Source organism: Anolis sagrei, chromosome 6 (assembly GCF_037176765.1).
Source record: "Anolis sagrei isolate rAnoSag1 chromosome 6, rAnoSag1.mat, whole genome shotgun sequence".
Classification (NCBI taxonomy): Eukaryota; Metazoa; Chordata; class Lepidosauria; order Squamata; family Dactyloidae; genus Anolis; species Anolis sagrei.
Window position 1 is genome coordinate 8,446,742 of NC_090026.1, and position 25,573 is coordinate 8,472,314.

Here is a 25,573-nt window from a genome sequence, read left to right on the forward strand (position 1 = left end):
GGTTATGACTTCTAACAAGGTCATGCCTTCCCAAAGATCATAAAATCTCCAAAAGATTATGGAGATTTCCATTTTCCAAAATTGTAGCGGAAGAAGCAGAATGCACACACACACACACAAACACCCAAACTGTGTGCATTTTAAAACAGAAATAAAACGAATTGGTTGAGAAAATGTAGAAGCAAGCATTAATCAATGGGGAAAAGTTTTGCAAATTGATAAAGTATGCAAATAAATCCACAAATGAGGGAAACACATTTCAAAAACAGTAAATTTCAGTGTAGGGTGAAAAGTGTAGCAGCCTGATATGACACAAGGGTATTGACAGAATACAGGCAGATGTGGAGAAACTCAGCCAAACTGAGACTGAGACTGACATCACTTTCACTGCCATAACTCAATGCTGTGGAGTCCCGGGAGACTTAGTTTGGTGAGGCATCAGCATTCTTGGGCAGAGAATGCTAAACACCTCATAAAACTACAACTCCCATAACTCCATTATATTGAGCCAAGCCATTAAAAGTGGGGTGAAAATGCATTCATTCTGCAATGCAGATGCACTCTGAGAGGAGTTGGCCTTCCCCGGACTAAAGCAAAACACCTGGAGGGCCAACGTTTGTCCATGCCTGATCGACACTGTGCTAGAATCCCTAGAAGTGTGGAATTCAGGATATTAGCAGTGGAGTGAAAAGGGCTTTCTCACCAGATTCTTGTGTGCATGATACAGTTCCTGCAGCAGCTCTTCCACAATAGTGTTGGTAAGATAGGTTACGACGGACAACTTCACTTCACTGGAGAGAGATCAGAAGTCAGCAAGGTCAAAAGACAATCAACATACTGTTTTTGGACACCAATCTTCATCTCTTCCCTTCCAAGGTCCTTTACCAGGCATAGGCAAACTTCAGCCTTCTGGGTGTTTTGTATTTCAACTCCGATAATTCCTATGACACTAAAATACAACACCGCCTGAGCTCTGCGAGTGCAGCATTTTTCCGAATGAAGCAGAGAGTGTTTGAGGACCAGGACATCCATAGGGATACCAAGCTGCTTGTTTAAAAGCCATTGTCCTCCCAACCTTGCTATACACCTGCTAAACATGGACTGTCTACAAATGTCATACGCAACTCCTGGAACGATTCCATCAGTGCTGCCTCCAAAAAATCCTGCAAATCTCTTGGGAAGACAGGTGGACAAATGTCAGCATGCTGGAAGAAGCAAAGACCACCAGCACTGAAGCGATGGTCCTCTGCCATCAATTTTAGTGTTTTATTGTTTTGCCTGATGTTTTATTATTTGCTTTATGAGTTTTTACTGTTATATTTGTATGCTGTTGTTTTGTTGGTGGCCTTGGCCTTTGTAAGCCGCATCGAGTCCTTCAGGAGATTTTAGCGGGGTATAAATAAAGTCAATAATAAAATAATAATAATAACTCCGCTGGACTGGCAACGTTGTCCGAATGCCCGATTACTGTCTCCCAAAGTAGTTACTCTACTCCGAACTCAAGAACAGAAAACGTAATGTTGGTGGACAGAAAAAGAGGTTTAAAGATGGGCTTAAAGCCAACCTCAAAAACTGTGGTATAGACACCGAAAACTGGGAAGCCCTGGCCCCTGAATGCTCTAACTGGAGGTCAGCTGTGACTGGCAGTGATGCAGAATTTGAAGAGGCACGTATGAAGGGTGAAAGGGAGAAACATCCAAGAGGAAGGTGCATCAAGCCAACACAGACATAAACGCTTTAGCCTGGAAATAGATGTCCTCACTGCGGGAGAACATGCGGATCAAGAATAGGGCTCCACAGCCACCTATGGACCCACCACCAAGACACCACATCTGGAAAACATCATTCCTCGAACTACGAAGGGTTGCCTAAGTAAAGTAAGCACCGGCTGTTAGGAATTGTGTGAGTTGAAGTCCAAAACACCCAGAGGGCCAAAGTTTGCCCACACTTGTTCTATACCCTCTAGTGTTCCACAAAACCATTTCTGTCAAACTGGGACAATTTAAGAGTACACAAGCATGACTCTGAGGGGACTTCCACATGGCAATCTTGCCCCCTGGCCCACCAAGGCTTTCACCCAACCAGTTTCCCCTTACTCCCCACTCAAGACCTCAATTTCTCACTTGAGTTTGTTCTGAATGTCCTGACCAGCCTGCTCCAAAAGCGCTCCCCGGATGAAGTTGCGAGGTACGGTGACGCGCTCCGAAACAGTGGCCAGCATCTTGTTATGCTCCTCAGCTGCTTGGACGGCGTGGGGACACAGCTCTTGCGTCAGCGTGACCATTGACTCCAGAATCATCTGGAAAGGAAGAAGCAACCGGTCAAATCCAAAGATTATCATTGTGGTACATCTCATAGAATCATAGAATCATAGAGTTGGAGGAGACCTCATGGGCCATCCAGTCCAACCCCCTGCCAAGAAGCAGGAATATTGCATTCAAAGCACCCCTGACAGATGGCCATCCAGCCTTGGTTTAAAAGCTTCCAAAGAAGGAGGCTCCACCACACTCCGGGGCAGAGAGTTCCTCTGCTGAACGGCTCTCACAGCCAGGAAGTTCTTCCTAATGTTCAGATGGAATCTCCTTTCTTATAGTTTGAAGCCATTGTTCCGTGTCCTAGTCTCCATGGAAGCAGAAAACAAGCTTGCTCCCTCCTCCCTGTGACTTTTACATATTTATACATGGCTATCATATCTCCTCTCAGCCTTCCCTTCTTCAGGCTAAACATGCCCAGCTCTTTAAGCCGCGCTTCATAGGGCTTGTTCTCCAGACCCTTGATCATTTTAGTCACCCTCCTCTGGACACATTCCAACTTCTCAATATCTCTCTTCAATTGTGGTGCCCAGAGTTGGACACAATATTCCAGGTGTGGTCTAACCAAGGCAGAATAGATTACAAATGCTTACCCAAGGAGAGGTGAGTAAGAATCAATAATGATAATAATAACAACAAACCTAAGGTGCATCTACGCTGGAGAATTAGTGGCCTCACTTGAACTGACTTAATTTTATGGCATCAATGGAGTTGTAGTTTTGCAGGCTCACTACCCTTCTCCACCGAAGACTGTTTGTAGGCTGTGGGGCAGCAGCATACTCTGGCAGAGAAAGCTACAGACCTCATAAAACTACAACTCCCGTAATTTCATAATTTGAGCCTTGGCAGTTCATTCATTTTCCAATGTAGATGCACCTGCTGTGTGTTATTTCCTAGAATAAAGAATTCAACTTCATTTCTACACATTGCTACTATATGGACACCGCTTTCTTAGCACTAGCCAAATATACCCATTGATCCTAAATGGAAAAAGAAATAGACAGCCTGCTTTTTCTGTATTACCTGAAGCTCCTTGTCCACTGCTTTTGACACCTCGTTGGCCACAGACTCAAGCTTGTGCCGGACTGGCCCATCACTGGCCAATATGTGCCCGAGCTCATACAAGCTGGGGAATAGCTGGGAGAAAGGGAGCAGAAACATGTTTTAATAGTAAAAACCATTGACAAACTGTCTGCAGGCTGCAAACCTAATGTAGCTGTTTAGCTAGAAAAAGGCTCAGAGGTGTGAGAAGAGGAGAGGGACTGCTTTGGATTAAGCAGCCAGTGTAACATGAGTCCAGTCTTGAGTTTGACATAAGTGATCTAACCCTATTGCTTTGACTAACAGCCGCACAGTTGCACCTCAGCTAGGGTTCACCTTGCTCAAGAACTCACCAGGAAGCTCAACGTAGAAATAAACAGTTTATTGAAAAAGCACACACAGTAAAAGAGTAAAAAATCCAAATCGGTAAGATAAAAGGAATCCCAAAAGCCAGAGATAAATCTCCAATGCAAAGATTAAAATATGAACATAAATCCAAGGAACAGAGTATAATCATGAACTTGAATAATCCAAAGATGAGGAATAAAACATCCACTTAAGTGATCCAAGAATCAAAGAATAACACATTAGCTTGAGTTCATGGTAAAATCCCCAAGACTTAAAGCAAAACTTGACCAGGACATGACTTGAAGCAGGAACCAAGGCAAGAGTTCCTTGCTCTATCTGCTAAGTTGCTTGATACGAAAAGCAAAAGCTATTCTTTCCCTAATTAAAGACAGCAAAACATGAAAGCATTCCTTTGACCTTCAGTAGTCCCTCTCATTTTCACTTTCCCATGGCCTGGCTTGCACCTGGAATTCTTCCCTCTCAGAAGTAGCCTTGATTCTCTATCTAAGCTCCCTGCCTGCCTGTCAGCTTCTAAAACAGTTTCATGTTCACACAGAGAATCACCCAAATCTTTCTCTGTCTGAGCATCTCCAGTCCCCTCATCATCATCCTCACCTGTCTGAACTACAACATGCACATTCTTTCATGGAGACTTTCTGGATAAACATGCAAGAAGAAAGCTTTGCCGCTCACCGCCCGCGAATTCTTGGCTTCCTTCATGAGTTCCCTGGCATACAGGACCTCTTCTTGGACCGTGTCAGCTGAACAGGTTCTCAACACCCGCACTTCTTCTTGGACCTTCACACAGAGGCGGCTCATCATCTAGGGAAGGGTAAAACACACAGCCATTAACTCCTGTCCAGCTGAGAAGCCAGCTCTAGGTGTTGTCTACACAAGTGAAAAAAATCTGCTTCAACTCATAGTGACATTATCTCTGCATACGTTCTTATTAAACCAAAGCAAGAGAAGGGCAACCTGTCCGAGCGCATTTACCTCTATGGACCATCACAGAGGTTAAGATCTTCTGGTGAGTCCCTGCTCTTGGTCCCACCATCTTTGTAGACATGACTGGTAGGGACGAGAGATAGGGTCTTCTCAGTGGTGGCCTCTCGGTTATGGAACTTTCTTCCTAGTGAGATTAGATTTATCCCTTCCCTCCTGTCATTCCCACAAGTGAAATATATGGCTTTGGGAGCAAGTATTTGGCCCAGCTTAATTGTGTGTGCACAATTGTGTGTGGATTGATGATTATGATTATATGATTATCTGGCTTTGGATATATGCAAAATAGTCTAATGTTTACATATGTTGTTTTAAATTGTGGTTTAATTGCTTTCGATTGTTGTTGTTGTTGTTTGGGCATGGAATAATGCCACTCATGTAAGCTGCCCTGAGTCGCCTTTGGGGTGATATAAATGTTGTAAACAAACAAACAAACAAACAAACAAACAAACAAACCACATTTGCCATCTATGAGAGCTCACTTTAGTGTTAAATGGCAATCTTGCAATGATCAGGTGTGTTATACATCACATTATTTTCAGCCACACAGATATGGCTGCTGAATTTTTTGCACCTCATCAAGCATATATGTCTACATTTTGTATGTATGTCTCCATTGACCATCCTATTAAGCAAAGTGGTTGGTATTTAAATGCTGACAGATGAAGGTGGGACAGTATCAGTATGCAATTGTCTGCACAAATGTACCTTCAAAACAATAAAGGCAATTGCATGCCCGCAAAATGGAAAGAAGGCAGGAAGGATCCCATTTACCTCTGCCATCAATGCACCCAAAAACCTATTGCTTATTTATTATTATGAGGCAGTGGAATCTGTGGAGCATGTTTTGTTTTACTGCCCTTTTTACCGGGGCCTTCGTAAACATTTTATAAATCCAATTTTAGAAAGTTTACCAGGGAGATCTGTAAGGTTTTATGTTGATTATCTTTTGGCTGACCAACACCCCAAAACGACTGCTAAAGTTGCGAGCTTTTGTGCAGCAGCAATAGCTTGCCGGCACAAGATGCTGTCACAGTCTTAGAAGGTTTTAATATTTATTTCAGTTTTTACCACTGTCATTTTAGCATATATAGTAAATATTTAATACTGTTTTAACTATCATGTTCAATACTGAGTTTCAATTCTGCTTTTGACATTGTTTCTTAATATCTAAATGTATATGTTCCTGCTCTGACGTTTGTACATTTTTTGGTGTTGGCGATTGACTGTTTATATATATATATATATATATATATATATATATATATAAATAATTATTTACAGTATTTATATTCCGCCCTTGTCACCCTGAAGGAGACTCAAGGCGGATCACAGAACACATTTCCAGCAAACATTCAATGTCATACAATATACACAGACAGGCCAGACAATAGTACAGATAGGGGTGTGTGTGTGTGTGTGTGTGTGTGTATGTATGTATATATGTATATGTGTGTGTGTGTGTGTGTGTATATATATAGGCTTTTCCCATCTTCGACGTCTTGGAGGTTGTGCTCGATTCTGGCCATCGGGGGTGCTGTCGCTCCAGCTTCCATGTCAAATAGCCCTGTTCATAGACTTTTTTGACCGAATCGCTGGCATTTTCTGATATTTCCTTATGGTGCCATTAAAATGCCCCTCTTTAAGCGGTAGCTATTTATATTTTAAACTCAGATGTAACCCCTTAGGACTGAATTAGATACGTGGTGAGTACTATATTTTTCTGCCCATGCAGACATCCACCAGAAGCCTTTGGGCCAAACCAGACAATAACTAGCCCAACAGTGAGAATCCTCTCCTTCTGCCCCAAATACTACACTTTCCTGCACTTCCTTGGGAGAGGAAAACCCACAGTGAGAACTGCAGTCAGGTTAAGAGGGGACCATACAGGGAGATGGGAACGTTTACTTGCTCGGCGCTATTGGTGACGATTCCTTGGTGGAGGCGGAAGGCTTGGTCCTGGGGGTACTTCTGCGAATGGTTGTTCCGGAGGAGACACCACTGGATCTGAAGGGGAAGAAGGAGGGATCAGAGAGGGACAGGGGAGAGAAAGGGCAAAGTAGGGGTCGGCATTGCTCCTGCACAACAGGAAGAAGTGGCCAGGGCACAGATGGACAAGCCTAGTTGCTATCAGGAAATTACAAATTCAGAGAATGCAACAAAGAGGGGGACATGGGGGAGAAAGGATTCAAAACTATACCAGGCATGAGCAAACTTGGGCCCTCCAGGTGTTTTGGACTTCAACTCCCATCATTCCTAGCGGCCAGTTGGAATTATGTTGAGTGAGTGGGCTTATTAACGAAAGACTCTCCTCATAAATGTACAGCGCTGTGTCCCAGCACTAGTACCCCAAACTGATAAAAATAATATAAACACACAAACCGATGTTATCTCTTCCATAGGAGGCTTTTCTTTATAGCAAAATAATATGCTTGTACTATTTACAAGAACAAGGTTTCCCCAATAGAATCATAGAATCAAAGAGTTGGAAGAGACCTCATGGGCCATCCAGTCCAACCCCATTCTGCTAAGAAGCAGGAATATTGCATTCAAATCACCCCTGACAGATGGCCAACCAGCCTCTGTTTAAAAGCTTCCAAATAAAGTTCTTTATACTTCCTTTGCTTCCATGCTGGGCTTCCTTCTCATGCAGATAAACAGCTTTGCTCTCACAAAGCCTCCTCTCACACTGAATTTACACAGGAGCTTCAAAAAGTAGCTTTACACACAGCCATCACACTGAAGCTTCATGCATGATGGCCTTCAACCTGGGGCTTCTATCACTGAAGCTTCTCACACCAGGGCTTCCTCATACTGAGGTCTACTAACACTGAAGCCTTCTCACACTGAGGCCTTTCTCCCACTGAGGTCTTCTTACACCAAGGACTCTCTCAAACTGATGCCTCTCACACACTGAGGTGAACTCACACTGAGGCCTTCTCATACTGAGGCCTACTAACACACTGAGGTCCTTCTCCCACAGACTGAGGGCTACTAAGCTACAAGTACACCTGCTTATATTGAACTGCAGCTTTTGCTGAGTCATTGCATCCATTTAACCCTTTCAGTGTTTTATTTCCATTTTTCTAATTAAAAATATATAGTTAATGTTTCATATTTCTGACAGTCCAAAACACCTGGAGGGTCCAAGTTTGCCCATATCTTGCTTAGAGATTGGGAGGCGGGGGATCAAAAGCTGGTGAAGTATTGAGAGCCACCATGTTGTCCTGGTCTGAGTGGTAGCCTACAACTGTGGAGACAAAGGTCCAATTGCCCACTTGGCTATGAATACTCATTGGGTGACCTTCAACAAGTTGCATAAATCAGAAATTACTTGAAGGCACACAACAATATGAGGAAAGTTGACGTAGAAATAGGGTAAACAAGGAAAAGCAGGAAAGATGGCCAAGATAGGGGAAAAGATTGCAGAGAGAGACAGAAAGGAAGATGATACAGGGGAGTATCAATGTTTCCCAGACTTTGGTCTTCCAGATATTTTGGACTGCAGCTTCCAGAATTCCCAACTATTGGCCAAAAATGCCAGGGTTTCTGGGTTTTGAAGTCCAAAATAGCTGGATGACCAACATCTGGAGATCTTTGAGTTTGACAACACTTTAACTGCCATGACTCAATGCTATGGACACTTACAACCCATGGTTTGGTAAGGCACCAGCACTCTTTGGCAGATGAGGCAAAAGACCTTGTCAAACTACAACTCCCAGGACTCCATAGAATGGTTTTTGGAAGTTGTGAATGTTGAAAGGGTTTGGGAGTGAATGGATCATCTAATTTGTATCTTAATACATTTCTATTCCTTGTTACAACTGTGTCCAGCTGTTCATATTATGTTTCATTGAGAGCCAAGTCAAGTTAATCCTTGAAGACCAAGTACATGATCCAAGGAGTAATGGAAAAAGGGGGGAAATGACTTGTAGGAGCCCAAGGGTTTGGACACACGGGGCCAGAATGGAGGCATGAAAAGGGGCTCACCTTTTGCCACACCTCATCCGTCCTTTCGGGAGCATTGCGATACGCTGCGGTGATATCACTCATGGGGAAGGACATGAACTTGATGGTGTAATTGCTGGGGAAATGAAAAGCACATTGATATATAGGCACTTCCACAAGTAGCATAAATTACCTGTTGGGTGAAAAGGCACGCATCACTAGCCCCAAAGCTTTTTTGAATGATGGCCACCAAGATCCATGTGAAGTTCAACCAAGGACCGGAGTTTTGCCCTCCCCTAAGCTTCAAACAATCAAAGCAGGAAATGATACGTTTTCATCCTGCTAATGGCTTCAAAAATCTCATGGTCCCCAAAGTCACTCACTTTTCCAAGGCCCGGGCAATGTCCTGGAACCCTTGAGCGGTAGTATTGTTCTTGTCCCAGGATATGCTCCTGCAAAACAGGAAGAGGCAGAAAAGGTCATCCAGTATCATGATAGACGTATAAAATCCTTACCACTGCCAGTTCCCTTAATGTTTAGACTAGGCATGGGCAAACTTGGGCCCTCCAGGTGTTTTGGACTTCAACTCCCACAATTCCTAACAGCCGGTAGGCTGTTAGGAACTGTGGGAGTTGAAGTCCAAAACACCTGGAGGGCCAAAGTTTGCTGAGGCCTGGTTTAGCTCCATAGAATCATAGAATTGGAGGAGACCACATGGGCCATCCAACCCCTCGCCATACAGTAAAAGCACCATCTAAGCACTCCTGACAGATGGCCATCCAGATTCTGTATCAAAGCTTCCAAAGAAAGAGTCTCTACCAAACTCCAAGATAGAGAGTTCCACTGCCGAACAGCTCTTATGGTCAAGAAGGTCTTCCTAATGTCCAAATGAAATCTCCTTCCCTGTCAATTGAATCCATTGCTTCATTGAGTCCTAGTTTCCAGGGCAGAAGAAAGGAAGCCCTGCTCCCTCTTCCTTATGACATTTTTTTAGATACTTAAACATGGAATTCATGTCTCCTCTCAACCTTCTCTTCTGAAGGCTAAATAGACCCAGTCATGGAGTAATAATGTACTTTAAGATAAAGGTAGTGACTGAAAACACCATTAATTTCAACCCATTCAATAAGCAATATTGACTCATTGGTTTCCCTCATTAATTTTGGAACCCACCATGCTTTGGAGGACATTTTGAGGAGGCATTACTCGAAACTTTTAGACCTTTTTCTTATTGGAATAAGGATGATGACCTGTTAGGATCACAACCTATTGGAGATTATGGATTATGACCTGTAAGGATCATAACCTATTGGGTAGCAGAGTTACGGAGCTGTTCCTTTAGTTTAGTGCAGTGGTTTCCAACCTTTTTTTGACCAGAGACCACTTTGACCAGGGACCACTTTGACCAGGGACTACTTTGATCAGGGATCACTTGACCAGGAACTACTTTGACCAGGGACAACTTGACCAGGGACAACTTTAACTAGAGACCACTTTGACCAGGGACCACTTTGACCAGGGACCACTTTGACCAGGGACCACTTTGACCAGGGACTACTTGACTATGGACCACTTTGACCAGGGACAACTTGACCAGGGACAACTTGATTAGGGACCACTTTGACCAGAGACCACTTTGACCAGGGACCACTTTGACCAGGGACTACTTGACTATGGACCACTTTGACCAGGGACAACTTGACCAGGGACCACTTTGACCAGGGACCACTGACTAGGGAGCACTTTGACCAGGGACTACTTGACTATGGACCACTTTGACCAGGGACCACTTGACCAGGGACCACTTTGTCTAGGGACAACTTGACCAAGGACCACTTTGACCAGGGATCACTCTGACCAAGGATCACTCTGACCAGGGACCACTTGACTATGGACCACTTTGACCAGGGACCACTTGATCAAGGACCATTTTGACCAGGGACCACTTTCCAACATTTGGATCAAAAGGGTTATGAATCAATTTTTGGTCAACTTTGGATTCGATTTGGGGTGTTAATTCAGAAAATTGCATTAGATAGATCACATCAGCTCTAGTTTTTGATACAGAACATATGCCATGGTCAGCGACAGGGAAAGAATAGCAGCCAGCGTAAAAATAAAATAAAATAAAAAGGAAGGAAGGAAGGAAGCTTGCGGACCAGATTTTTGTCTTCACAGCCCACTTGTGGTCCATGGCCAACAGGTTGAGAACCACTGGTTTATAGAGTAATGGATGATTGCTGGGCTTGTAAATATCTTGTTTCTATTAAATGACCAGCAGACAAATATTCAAGTAGACTTCTTTTAAAATAATTGTTTGTTTACTCATAACTCCATGTATTTAAATATACAGGCACATTTCTTATAAGGTTAAACTTTAAAACGTTTCCGTTTGTATCTTTAACTTATTGTCTTTAACAGTCTCTTCAAAACTATATTGCTCTCTGTTTCATAACAGTCTACTTTCAAAGAATTCAAGCCTCAACAGTTTTTCAACTTCTAACATTGACTTCTGTGTTCTAACTGACTCAAGCCTCAACTGGCATCATGTTTTAAAATGTATTCTAAGCAATCAAGCAATCTGCAGCCCCTCCCACTACTTCAAGTATATAGAGCTAAGGAAACCGCAAACCAAAGAAGACATAAACTCCAGGAAATAAAACAACACACCACAAACAGAGAAAACATTAAATAGAGGAGGCTTGAGAAGGTTGCTATCTCCAACATATCTTAAATATAAATCCATTTTTCATTAATGTTAAAGAATAAATTAAACAATAACAGGAAAAAGAATGAGTTAAACACACACACACATACATATATATACACCTAGCATAAAGAGCAACATATTACCATTGTGTTACGTATTCCTATTGCAATTACTTGAGCTTTCTCACCTCAAGGTGCTGTTGATCTGCAGGGCTTTGGACAGCATCTTGGCTCCGATGTCTTCCATGCAGTTCCCACTCAGGTCCACTTTGGTCAGGCAAGTGTTGCTGCCCAGGGCATTGATCAGGATGCTGGTGCGGGTTTTCAGCCGGGAATCAGCCACTGAGAAAGTCTGCAGACACTTTGGAGAAGGGAGAGGAGGCAAAGCCACTGAACGGAGAAATTAAATCCTTGACTCACCCAGTCTATTTCTTTATTTACAGTATTTATATTCTGCCCTTCTCACCCCGCAGGGGACTCAGGGCGGATTACAATGTACATATACATGGCCAACATTCAATGCCATAGACACAAGACACAATGCCATAGACACAAGATATATAGACAGACACACAGAGGCTATTTAACATTCCAGCTTTTTCATGAGGGTATTCTGACCACCAGGGGAGCTGTTGCTCCACTGTCCATTTGTGACACTGATAAAGTACTTCCTCATTCTTTGCATGCTTGCTGGAGATTTTTATGGTGTCATAAATTAGCCTCCCCACATAAGGGGTACCTAATTTTCCTACTTGGCAGATGCAACTGTGTTTTGGGCTGCAAAGGTTGACAGCAAGCTACGAAAATGGTCAGAAACTCACTCCGAGCCGGGCTGGCTTCAAACTCATGACCTTTTGGTTAGTGGTGATCCCAGCCAGCTGCGCCACAGTCACATTTGCCCATGTTTGGGTTATATAGTCATACCCCCATAACTACAGAGCCTAAACACCCAGGGGAAAATGCTCTATGAATTTGTAAAAGTGGTATCAAAATGCAATAATTCTGCCATGTAGATGTGCTCCAACACATCTAGAGGGCAACCAGATTGGGAAATGTTGTCCCACACCTTCAAGTCTGAGAGCGAAAGAACTTACACAGTCTTCCTCCTGGATAAACTGAACAATCTTCTGAAGGATCTCCTCCAACGTTCTGGGGAAAGAGATGGGATGTGTCACATTGAGGACACAAAGGCCCTGGGTGGAACTTGGAATTGATCTCTTATTTAGGGGTTACAGTCCATGCAATGTAGTCTTTGAGCATTGAGCACTATATTTCTGGAAGCCAGGGTTCAAATCCCGACTTATCCTTGGGAAAGTCACACTGTCTCAGCCTCTTTCCAGAAAGAGATATAGGGCCAACCCACCGGGATTTGACGTTGAAGTTCTTGCCCAACCAGAGATGCTTCAAGGACTTGTTCTTGGCGAGTGCCGGGACGAGGGTCAACAGATCGGCATCAAAACCTGGAGCAAAGAGAGAATGGATTGTAATAGTAGAATAATCAAGTTGGAAGGGACCACAACGACTATTGAGTCTAACCCTTGACCATGCAAACTTAAAGTCCTCCTGAAAGATGGCTACCCAACCAGCTGGAGGATATGCAGACTCACCGTTGTCGGAGAGGTCTAGGCTACTCAAGGCGCTGATGCCAGGCAACTGTTCTTGAAGCACTTGAGCTCCTGGGGAGCGCAGCTAATGAAGAGAACAGTATCATAGACTCATTGTGGATCCCAAGGGCCATCCAGTCCAACTCCAGGTAGGAAGACACAATCCAAGCCCTCCCAACAGATGACCATCTGACCTATGTTCAGAAACCTTCAGAGAAAGATATCCCACCACATTCCCAGGCAGTATATTCCACTCGTAAACAACTCTTTCCTAGGAAGATCCCAAAAATCTAGAATTCATGAGAACAACAGACAGAAAAAGGCATTTTCGGAAAAGAACAACCATTACCTCACATCCACTCAAGTCCAAATGGAGGTCGCTGAGATGTGTGTTGGCTGACAGACCTTGGAAAAGGGACCTGAGTGAGGAATTGAAAGTATAATGTTGTTTTGAAACTCACTTGCTGTCCTCCTGTAGGAATGTATTATAGAAAAGCTTCTAAGCCCCCTTCTATACTGCCATGTAATCCAGATTATAAAAGTGGATAATCCACATTATCTGCTTTGAACTGGATTATATGAGTCTACACCAGTGGTTCTCAACCTGTGGGTCCCTAGATGCTTTGGCTTTCAACTCCCAGAAATCCTAACAGCTGGTAAATTTGCTGGGATTTCTGGGAGTTGTAGGCAAAAACACCTGGGGACCCACAGGATGAGAACCACTGGTCTACACTATCATATAATCCAATTCTAAGCAGATAATCTGAATTTTGTCCAAGACTTTCATGACCAAAATCACTGGCTTGCTGTGAGTTTTCTGGGCTGCCTGGCCATGTTCCAGAAGCATTCTCTCCTGATGTTTCGCCCACATCTATGGCAGGCATCCTCAGAGGTTGGAAACTAGACAAGTGGGGTTTATATATCTGTGGAATGATGTCCACAGGGTGGGAGACAGAACTTTTGTCTGTTTGAGATAGGTGTGAACGTTACAATTGCCACCTTGATTAGAATTTAATGGCTTTGTAGTTTCAAGGTCTGGCTGCTTCCTGCCTGGGGGAATCCTTTGTTGGGAGGTGATTAGCTGCCCTGATTGTTCCTTATCTGGATTTTATATGGCAGTGTAGAAGAGGCCTAACTGAGCTTTAAGGACACTCCTAATGTGCATCAATGCTGTGGAATTAATGCAGTTTGGCACCTCTTGAACCCCTATGAATCAAGGCTATGGAAATCTGGGAATTGTAGTTTCACAAGGTCTTTAGCTTTTTTTCTGACAAAGGGTGTGGGTGCCTTATCAAACTATAAACAGCATTGAGCCATTCATGAATTCTCCAGTAAATGCACTCTTAGAGTATTATAGAGAAGCCTCTAAGTATAGAAGACAAACAATACTAAATTTAAAAGTATTTAGATAAGTGAGTGAGTTCTCCCAAGGAATAGTCCAACGTTCAATCTTTTCTAAGTCTTACAGCTACAGCCAGGTCACTTATTCCCAGTCTGAAAAGGCTCCCATTGTTCACATAATCCTAAATTATATGGATACAGGCAGTTCCCAAGTTACGAACAAGACAGATTCTGTATAATCATAGAATTATAGTTGGAAGAGACGTCGTGGGCCATGTAGTCCAACCCCATTCTGCCCAGAAGCAGTTGTGGGCCATGTAGTCCAACCCCATTCTGCCCAAAGCACCCCTGACAGATGGCCATCCAGTCTCTGTTTCAAGGCCTCCAAAGAAGGAGCATCCACCACACTTTGGGGCAGAGAGTTCCACTGTTGAACAGCTCTCACAGTCAGGAAGTTCTTCCTAATGTGCAGGAGGAGAGATGTTCTTCCAGGTTAAAAAACACATGTTTATTAACTTTTTCCCCATATTCATGGGGGTCCTGATCCAATAACCATAGTGAATGTGGAGGGCAGATTGTGTTTTAGTTCAAACAATATTTCAGAATATCGGCACTGACCAACAGAGGGCAGTAAAGTCCACAAATTGGGGAAAAAACAAGAAACTTGAACCAATTTTAGACTCCTTTAAAACATAGCTGTATAGTTTCCCAAGAAATTAAGGGTCCATCTATATCAGACCTGGCAAACTTGGACCCTCCAGGTGTTTTGGACTTCAACTCCCACAATTCCTAACAGCCTACCGGCTGTTAGGAATTGTGGGAGTTGAAGTCCAAAACACCTGGAGGGCCCAAGTTTGTCCAGGTCTGATCTAGATGCACCCAAATGGATATTATGACATATAGTGCGAAAAAGACTAAGTTTACCCATTTACTATAATAAGGTATTTAAGCCTAGCAGAAATGCTCACCTTAATGCTTCCACGGGCATTTTGATGCCTGACAGGTTAACGTAGCTGAGAGAATAGGCGCTGCAGAAAAACTGCTTCAACGAAGGGGGCAGCCCTTTCCCTTTCCTGCAGAAAGCAGAAATAAAATTCACATTCTCTTTCCTAATGGCTGAAAAAGGGGACCCAGGGATAGATGTGATGCTGTGACAGGTAAAGGACGAACAACAACAACAGTAAAGGTAAAGGTTTCCCCTTGACATTAAGTCAAGCCAAGTCCGACTCTAGGGGGTGGTCCTCATCTCCATTACTAAGTGGAAGAGTCAGCATTGTCCGTAGACACCTCCAGGGTCATGTGGCTGGCATGACTGCATGGAGTGCCATTACCTTCCCGCCGGAGAGGTACCTATTGATCTACTCACATTTGCATGTTTTTGAACTGAGAGGTTGGCAGGAGGTGGGGCTAACAGTGGGAGCTCACCCCACTCCCTGGATTTGAACCACCAATGTTTTGGTCAGCAAGTTCAGAAGCTCAGTGGTTTAACCCGCTGACAAAAATATCTTGTTCCTTACCGATGGGAGAAGGTGTTTCGTGCAAGGTTGAGGTAGCTAAGCCTTGGGCAACAGCCATGGAGCAGGGCCCCAAACAGCTATGGGGAAAAGACAGGCATAAGTTAGGAAATAAATAATTTACACCGGGCATGGGCAAACTTGGGCCCACCAGATGTTTTGGACTTCAGTTCCCACCATTCCTAATAGCCTCATGCCCCTTCCTTTTTCCCCTCAGCTGCTTAAGCTTCTCACACCAGGCTTACTCACACCGAGGCCTACTAACACAGAGGCCTTCTCACACTGAGGGTTCCTTCAGACTGATGCCTCTCTCACACTGAGGCCTTTTATCCACTGAGGCCTTCTCACACTGAGGGTTCTCTCAGACTGATGCCTCTCTCACACTGAGGCCTTTTATCCACTGAGGCCTTCTCACACTGAGGGTTCTCTCAGACTGATGCCTCTCTCACACTGAGGCCTTTTAATCCACTGAGGCCTTCTCACACTGAGGGTTCTCTCAGACTGATGCCTCTCTCATACTGAGGCTTTTTATCCACTGAGGCCTTCTCACACTGAGGGTTTTCTCAGACTGATGCCTCTCTCACACTGAGGCTTTTTATCCACTGAGGCCTTCTCACACTGAGGGTTTTCTCAGACTGATGCCTCTCTCACACGGAGGCCTTCTATCCACCGAGGCATTCTCACACTGAGGGTTCTCTCAGACTGATACCTCTCTCACTCTGATGACTTTTAATCCACTGAGGCCTTCTCACACTGAGGGTTCTCTCAGACTGATGCCTCTCTCACGCTGAGGGCTTTTATCCACTGAGGCCTTCTCACACTGAAGCTTTTCTCAGACTGATGCCTCTCTCACACTGAGGCTTTTTATCCACTGAGGCCTTCTCACACTGAGGGTTTTCTCAGACTGATGCCTCTCTCACACGGAGGCCTTCTATCCACTGAGGCCTTCTCACAGTGAGGGTTCTCTCAGACTGATACCTCTCTCACACTGAGGGCTTTTATCCACTGAGGCCTTCTCACACTGAGGGTTCTCTCAGACTGATGCCTCTCTCACACTGAGGGTTCTCTCAGACTGATGCCTCTCTCACACTGAGGTGAACTAACACCGAGGCCTACTCATACTGAGGCCTACTAACACCACACTGAGGCCCCTAAGCTTAAGTTTAAGCGGCTGAGGGGGAAAAGGAAAGGGTCTGAGGTTATTAGGAATTGTGGGAGTTGAAGTCCAAAACACCTGGAAGGCCCAAGTTGACCCATGCCTGATCTACACTGTAGAATAAAGGCAGTTTGATAGCACTTGAACTGCAATGGCTCAAAACTATGGGATCCTGGATCTTTACAACGGGCTTTAGCCTTCTCTGCTAAGGAGAGATTGGGTTCCACCAAACTACGTCTCCAAGGATTCCAATGGCAGTTAAAGTGGGATCAAACTGCATTTATTCTACAGTGTAGAAGCACTGTTTTGGCTATTGTTTACACCCTGTCCCATCCCAAAGGCGTGGCCCCCTTAAAACCTTACTGCATCCACGGCGCAGTCTGTGGATGATAGGTCCAGGTGAATCAGGGCGTTAGGCTGGGCCAGGAATGAATAGAAACCCTGCAAGACAGAAAGAGAAAAGGAAATGGTTAAAAAGGGACATACAAAAAAATTACGATGGCGGTCGTCCAAGGGACAGAAAGTCACTCTGGTACAAAATCTTCTTTCCCAAAGACCTTGGATATTACAACCCTTAAATAACACGCTGTTAATGATCGGCATGCTTTGAATGGTAAAGAGGTTTCGTCGTCCTCTGAAGTTCAAAAGCTCCAGACTTGGCTTTAAACTTGGTGGGAGAAGGTCAAGATTTGAAGTGCATCGTTGCTGTAGAATTAATGCATGTTGGCGCCACTTTAACGGCCATGGCTCAATGCTATGGAGTCACAGGAGTTGTCATTTACAAGGTCTTTTGCTTTCTCTGGCAACAAGTCCTGGTGCCTGGGCAAACTACAACTCCCAGGATTGCACAGCAGTGAGCCATGGCATTTACAGTGGATCCAGACTGCATTTATTCTAAAGCACAGATATACTATGTATTGTCGAAGGCTTTCATGGCTGGAATCACTGGGTTGTTGCGAGTTTTCGGGACTGTATGGCCATGTTCCAGAAGCATTCTCTCCTGACGTTTCGCCTGCATCTATGGCAGGTATCCTCAGAGGTTGTGAGGTCTGACAACCTTTGAGGATTCCTGCCATAGTGAAGCATTCTCTCCTGATGTTTCACCTACATCTATAGCAGTCATCCTCAGAGGTTGTGAGGTCTGACGACCTTTGAGGATCCCTGCCATAGATGCAGGCGAAACGTCAGGAGAGAATGCTTCTGGAACATGGCCATACGCCACAAAAACTCACAGCACCCCATAGATATACTTGTTGTCTTATGCACATCATTCTAATTGCCAGCCTCTCACACGCTGAATCTATTGCTAAATGGTAAATCGAGACACATGTATATCACATTAAATTACAGTCATCCCTCTGTATCCACAGTCACAGATCCAACCATCCACAGTCAAAAGATATAGAAAAAGAGATAGATAGAAATAGAGATAGAGATGGATATATCCAGAATGCAAACTTTGATTTAAGGGATTTTACTATGCCATTGTACAGTGGGGTTTGAGCATCTATTGATTTGTGACATTCTGGAACATATATTTATGTGTGTGAGCACATATGTAATGGAATGTGAACCTTTAATACATTGATTGCAATTAAGATTTCTGATTGGAGTTGCTGCTTCTCATTCTCTGTAGCAATGGCTGGATCTACACTGCTATATAATGCAGTTTGAAACTGCATTGTATGGTCGGTGTAGATCCGTATAATGCAGCTTGATACAGTATATGGGGTGGTTTGAAACTGCATTTGTGTGGACAGTATAGACTAGGCATGGGCAAACTTCTGCTCTCCAGGTGTTTTGGACTTCAACTCCCACAATTCCTAACAGCCGATAGGAATGAGATCCTGGGAGTTGTAGTTTCACAAAGTCTTTCACCTTCTCTGCCCAAGTAAAGGCTGAATCTCAGGATGCTTGAGCCATGACAGTTAAAATACTATCAAACCACATCAATTCCCCAATGTAGATCAGGCCTGGGCAAACTTTGGCCCTCCAGGTGTTTTTGACTTCAACTCCCACAATTCCTAACAGCCGATTGTGGAAATCCAAACATCTGGAGGGCCAAAGTTTGCCCAGGCCTGTAAAGACCCACATAATGTAGTTTGCACTGTATTGCATGGCACTATATGGGTCTACACTGACCACAAACTGTAGATCGAGTCCAAGTAAAATCACACACAGATCCAAATGCTAACATGGATTGATTATTCTTGTTCATCACTGCTTTCTCTCTTTTTCCCCTGGAACTTTTAAAACAATATTAAACTGCTCTCATATGACTTCCGCAAGCAAAGAAAGCCACATCTTCACCATACTTCTTTTGCAAGGCATCAGGTTCACTCACATTGGCCTCGTCTGTCCCCAGGAGACCGGGATTTTTGCTCAAGTCCAGGTGACGGAGGGAGCTGATGAACGCGGGGTTGGCACCGAAAGTCTGGCACAGAACGGCGAGTCCTGGGGCAAAGAAAAACCCAAAAGGCACAGATATGGGGTGGGTGATACAAGGCTGGAAAACAGTACATGGAAAAGGGATCTAGAAGTCTTAGGACCCTTCCGGGCATGCCCTATATCCCAGAATCTGATCCCAGGTTTTTTGTTTATCCCAGATTATCTGGCAGTGGGGACTCACATAAGAAACAACTTTGAGTCCCCCTAGGGGTGAGAAAAGCAGTATATAAATACTGTAAATAAATAAATAATAAATAATAAATGAGACAACACTGCGATACAGCAGCTAAAAAAGCCAATGAAGAGAAGACCTGTAGTCTCTCTGACTTTGGAGCTTTTGAAACAAGAGTTTGGATGGCCATCTCTCGAGAGGGCTTTGATGACGTCTTCTTTCCTGGCAGGAAGGGCTTGGAGTAGATGGCCTTTGGGGGACTCATATAATCTAATTCAATGCAGAAAATTTGGGATAATGTCCTGGGCTACAGGGCCTGTTTGGAAGAGCCCTTAATGGACCACAAGCTGGACATGAGACGACATTCCAGACCACACCTGGAATATTGTGTCCAATTCTGGGCACCACAATTCAAGAGAGATATTGACAAGCTGGAATGTGTCCAGAGGAGGGCGACTAAAATGATCAAGGGTCTGGAGAACAAGCCCTATGAGGAGCGGCTTAGGGAACTGGGCATGTTTAGCCTGAAGAAGAGAAGGCTGAGAGGAGATATGATAGTCATGTATAAATATGTGAGAGGAAGCCACAGGGAGGAGGGAGCAAGCTTGTTTACTGCTTCTCTGGAGATTAGGACAAGGAACAATGGCTTCAAACTACAAAAAAGGAGATTAGATCTGAACATGAGGAGGGAGCAAGCTTGTTTTCTGCTGCTGTGGAGACTAGGATGCAATAGAACAATGCATTCAAATTTCAGGAAAGGAAATTCCACCTGAACATTAGAAAGAACTTCCTAACTGTGAGAGCCGTTTAGCAGTGGAACTCTCTGCCCCGGAGTGTGGTGGAGGCTCCTTCTTTGGAAGTTTTTAAACAGAGGCTGAATGGCCATCTGTCAGGGGTGATTTGAATGCAATATTCCTGCTCTTGGCAGGGGGTTGGACTGGATGGCCCATGAGGTTTCTTCCAACTCTTTGATTCTATGATTCTATGACACTACGATACGGCAGCTAGAAAGGCCAATGCCGAGGAGCCCTGTAGTCTCTCCTTCTTTGGAGCTTTTAAAACTGCATTTGGATGGCCATCTGTCAGGAGGGCTTTGACAGTGCCTGGAAGAAAAGGGTTGGACTAGATGGCCTTTGGGGGTCCCTTCCAAGTCTATGATTCTACCTTTAGCAGTGATGCTGGTCTTGGAAAGGCAGAGTTTGCTGAGGCCTTTGGGGAAACATAAAAACTGCTGGCTCAAGGCAATGAGACCTGTGGGTAGGACAGAAAGGTAACATGAGCCAAATCGCAAATACAGTAGCGTTCTTTCCCCCCAGGCACCTCTTCTTTGGGGATCTGATGCTCCAAACCTCACCTTTATCCTCCAATGGGTTGTGGGAGAGAGTCAGTGCATGGAGAGCTGTGTTCGGGTTCTCCGACAAAACACAGGACAGTTTCAGAGCAAACTCTCTGCACGGAACGGAAAAAGAGAGAAAAGACAGACAGTCAAAGCCTTGGAGAAAAGACTTTCTTAACACTGCTTCAAGGGCCATAAATAGTGGACAACTACTTTAGCTTTTAGGGAAGCGACACAGGCTTTAACTTAGAATAGTGTCCAGTGGGTTACAGGTTAAGGACTGTATGACCAAATGGGCAAGAAATATTGGAAGGACAATAATGTTAGAGGAATGGGAAATAATGTGGAATAGAAAACGAAAATACATCTTCGCTTATGATTTAAAAAAGAATTGGCTAAAAATGATGTATCAATGGCACATGACCCCAAAGAAGATAGTAAAACAACAACAACAACAACAACAACTATTATTATTATTATTATTATTATTATTATTATTATTATTTATACCTCGCCACCATCTCCCCAAAGGACTCGGAGCAGCTTACATGAAGCCAAGCCCAACAACACATCAGTAAAAACAACAAGCAATAAGCAAATAAACAATACAATTAATATAACTCACATATAGACAATAACACACAAAGATTTAAAAACCTATGGCCGGGCCAGATGTAATAGTTAAAAGAAGGGACTGAGAGCTTCATCTTTGTTGATGATCGTACGCAGGGAGCTTTGAGATGGTAGAACAGAAGCTCTCCGAAGCTGTAGGTGTTCTTACTGCCTATTACAGGGAAAACCAGCTGATCCCTAATCCATCTAAAACACAGACATGTGCTTTTCATCTCAAGCAGAGACAAGCATCCCGAGCTCTGAGGATCACCTGGGAAGGAATCCCACAGGAGCATTGCAGCGCACCCAAATACCTGGGAGTCACTCTGGACAGTGCTCTGACCTACAAGAAGCACTGCCTGAACATCAAGCAAAAAGTGGGTGCTAGAAACAATATCATACGAAAGCTGACTGGCACAACCTGGGATCACAACCAGATACAGTGAAGACATCTGCCCTTGCGCTATGCTACTCTGCTGCTGAGTATGCATGCCCAGTGTGGAACACATCTCACCATGCTAAAACAGTGGATGTGGCTCTTAATGAGACATGCCGAATTATCACGGGGTGTCTGCGCCCTACACCACTGGAGAAATTACACTGCTTAGCCGGTATTGCACCACCTGACATCTGCCGGGAAGTAGCAGCCAATAGTGAAAGGACCAAGGCAGAGACATCTCCAGCTCATCCCCTGTTTGGGTATCAGCCAGCACGTCAATGACTTAAATCAAGAAATAGTTTTCTAAGATCTACAGAGACACTCGCTGGAACACCCCAGCAAGCGAGAATCCAAAAGTGGCAGGCTCAAACCCAGAACTTCAATCAATGGCCGATACTAAATGAGAGACTTCTTCCTGGGCACACAGAAAACTGGGCGACTTGGAAGGCGCTGAACAGACTGCACTCTGGCACCACGAGATGCAGAGCCAACTTTAAGAAATGGGGCTACAAAGTGGAATCCTCGACATGCGAGTGCGGAGAAGAGCAAACCACTCACCACCTGCTGCAATGCAACCTGAGCCCTGCTACATGCACAATGGAGGACCTCCTTGCGGCAACACCAGAGGCACTCCAAGTGGCCAGATACTGGTCAAAGGACATTTAATCAACTACCAAGCTTGCAAACTCTGTTTTGTCTGTTTGTTAAAAATTTGTTAAAAATGTAATACAATTGGGTTGTTGTAGTTTTTTCAGGCTATATGGCTATGGTCTAGAGGCATTGTCTCCTGACGTTTCGCCTGCATCTATGGCAAGCATCCTCAGAGGTAGTGAGGATGCTCTGAGGATGCTTGCCATAGATGCAGGCAAAACGTCAGGAGAGAATGCCTCTAGACCATGGCCATATAGCCCGTAAAAACTACAACAACCCAGTGATTCCGGCCATGAAAGCCTTCAACAATACATTGTAATACAATTGACAGGTTGATATTGACACAATAAATAAATAAATAAATAAATACTTGATCTACACAGTAGAAGAAATGCAAATTGACCCCACTTGAACTTCCCTGGATCAATGCTACGGAATAATGGGAGTTGTAGTTTGGTGAGGCCCCTGCACTCTTTGGCATGGAAAGCTGAAGGCCTTGTAATCTAATGATTTCAAAGCAGTTAAAGGTGGATCAAACTGCATTAATTCTTCAGCAGCGCAGCTTAGATGGGAAATCAGAGAGATAGAGACATGCATCTGGGAGAAAATGGGAAATGTCCTTCAAATCTTGCAAAGCAAAACAAAAAAGGGAATGTCAAAAGTCCAGGCAAGCCTCACGTTTTTAACCCTGCATTGTCCAGCACCAGCTCCTCCAGGTGATGGGACTTGCTCACTGTGTGCAGAACCTGCTCCGCTACCTCTGAACCCTGAGGAGAGGAGAGACACAGACACAGACACAACTAAAGAGATTCCACCTAAACATTAGGAAGAACTCCGTGATGGCAAGAATTATGTGACAGTGAAATATGCTTCCATGGAGTCTCCTCCTCCAGACATTTTTAAACAGAAGCTGGATGGGTTGTTGTAGGTTTTTTCGGGCCATGTTCTAGAGGCATTGTCTCCTGATGTTTCGCCTGCATCTATGGCAAGCATCCACAGAGGTAGTGAGGTCTGTTGGAACTAGGAAAAGGGGTTTATATATCTGTGGAATGACCTGGGTGAGACAAAGGACTTGTTTGCTGGAGCTAGGTATGAATGTTTCAACTGACTACCTTGATTAGCATACAATGGCCTGACTGTGCCTGGAGCAAACGTTTGTTGAGAGGTGATTAGATGTCCTTGTTTGTTTCCTCTCTGTTGTTGTGCTCTCAACAAAAGTTTGCTCCAGGCACAGCCAGGCCATTGCTAGGCGCCCACATTCAGAGGTTAAGAGTATCAAAAGTTACCTATTCAATCGCATCTCTGCCTACGAACCCACTAGGACTTTGAGATCTTCCGGGGAGGACCTGCTCTCGATCCCGCCTGCAACACAGGCACGGTTGGCAGGGACGAGAGACAGGGCCTTCTCGGTGGTGGCCCCTCGGCTGTGGAATGCCCTTCCCACGGACATTAGATCGGCTCCCTCACTAATGGTATTTCAGAGAAAAGTGAAAACCTGGTTATTTGAACAGGCGTTTGAATAGGCAGTGCAATGAATATAGGAAACGGAACAACGGATGACGAGTTTGGATCATGATTCTAGTTACGAGACGCCAATGAGTGTTTATTGATGTTAATTGCTTAGTCTGCTATTGTGTTGATTGTTTTTAAATACTTTGTTTGATGTTAGCTTTGAATTTTTGCTACTACTGTTGTTAAGCGCTGTGAGTCGCCTAAGCGCTAAGAATAGCGGTATACAAATGAAGTAAATAAATAAATAAATAAATAATAAAATGCTAATCAAGGTGGTCAGTTGAAACATTCACACCTAACCCCCGCAGACAAGAGTCCTTTGTCTCATCCTGGTTATTCCACAGATATATAAACCCTTTTTTTCCTAGTTCCAACAGACCTCACGACCTCTGAGGATGCTTGCTATAGATGCAGGCGAAATGTCAGGAGAGAATGCCTCTAGACCATGGCCATATAGCCCGAAAACACCCAGTGATTCCGGCCATGAAAGCCTTCGACAATACATAGAAGCTGGATGGTCATCTGCCTGGAGTGCTTTGATTGTGTCTTCCTGCATGGTACAATGGTGTTGGGCTGAATGTCCCTTGGGGTCTCTCCCAACTCCATGGTTATATGGGTCATACTGGGCTATACTGGGCCCATAACACTTTTTGGGCGAGTGGACCTAATAACCAAAGATTCTCCTCATAAATGCACAGCAGATTAACTTATTAGCAGCAGCGTGACCCAGCACCAGTAGCCCAAAAAACAAAAACACACAGACTAATGCTATCTCTTCCAAGGAGGCTCTTCTTTATAGCAAAATAATATGGTTGCACTATTTATAAGAACAAGGTTTCCATGACACCTTCACACTGGAGCTTCACACACGAGGCCTTCTCCTAATGAGGCCTACCTCACTGTGGGAGAAAGGCTACTGGGTTGGTGTAGGTTTTTCGGGCTATATGGCCATGTTCTAGAAGCATTCTCTCCTGACATTTTGCCTGCATCTATGGCAAGCATCCTCAGAGGTAGTGAGGTCCTCACAACCTCTGAGGATGCTTGCCATAGATGCATGCGAAACATCAGGAGAGAATGCTTCTAGAACATGGCCATATAGCTCGGAAAACCTACAACAACCCAGTGATTATAGCCATGAAAGCCGTCAACAATACACCTCAGACCATATTTGGAATAAGGAGGACATACCAGCCGCAGGTCCTTGCAGAAAAGTTTGGTGAACCACTGGTTATAAGCCAAAGCAGCCACGATCAGCGCTAAGTCCCTAAAAGAGATAAGGGGGGGAGGGGGGAGGAATAGAAGAACAAGTATTATAGAAAGGAAGAGATCTCAACCATCGTCTCCTTCTTTGGCCCCACTTACTTTGGGGTCCAAGAAAGATGAAAGGGGTAAACTTACCATGAGAAAGAGAAACCTGTGTGCAATTTC

General features: G+C 44.3%; 1 protein-coding gene across 5 annotated transcripts in view; it reads right to left on the bottom strand.

Moving 5' to 3' along the window:
* The window catches only part of CARMIL3 (capping protein regulator and myosin 1 linker 3), a 101,394-nt gene that overhangs the window by 21,096 nt on the left and 54,725 nt on the right, over nt 1-25,573 (bottom strand). For all 5 annotated transcript variants that reach the window (XM_067469741.1, XM_060780000.2, XM_060779999.2 and 2 more), the window contains exons 9-28: nt 25,334-25,409; nt 23,312-23,400; nt 20,950-21,044; nt 20,760-20,846; nt 19,320-19,429; nt 17,339-17,416; nt 15,823-15,899; nt 15,274-15,378; nt 13,314-13,383; nt 12,968-13,049; nt 12,724-12,820; nt 12,455-12,509; nt 11,549-11,721; nt 9,035-9,103; nt 8,694-8,787; nt 6,612-6,710; nt 4,395-4,523; nt 3,336-3,449; nt 2,124-2,299; nt 704-791 (exon numbers count right to left, since the gene is read on the bottom strand). In XM_067469741.1, the coding sequence (XP_067325842.1) occupies nt 704-791; nt 2,124-2,299; nt 3,336-3,449; nt 4,395-4,523; nt 6,612-6,710; nt 8,694-8,787; nt 9,035-9,103; nt 11,549-11,721; nt 12,455-12,509; nt 12,724-12,820; nt 12,968-13,049; nt 13,314-13,383; nt 15,274-15,378; nt 15,823-15,899; nt 17,339-17,416; nt 19,320-19,429; nt 20,760-20,846; nt 20,950-21,044; nt 23,312-23,400; nt 25,334-25,409 (1,963 nt within the window). The remainder of the gene's footprint in view (nt 1-703; nt 792-2,123; nt 2,300-3,335; nt 3,450-4,394; nt 4,524-6,611; nt 6,711-8,693; nt 8,788-9,034; nt 9,104-11,548; nt 11,722-12,454; nt 12,510-12,723; nt 12,821-12,967; nt 13,050-13,313; nt 13,384-15,273; nt 15,379-15,822; nt 15,900-17,338; nt 17,417-19,319; nt 19,430-20,759; nt 20,847-20,949; nt 21,045-23,311; nt 23,401-25,333; nt 25,410-25,573) is intronic.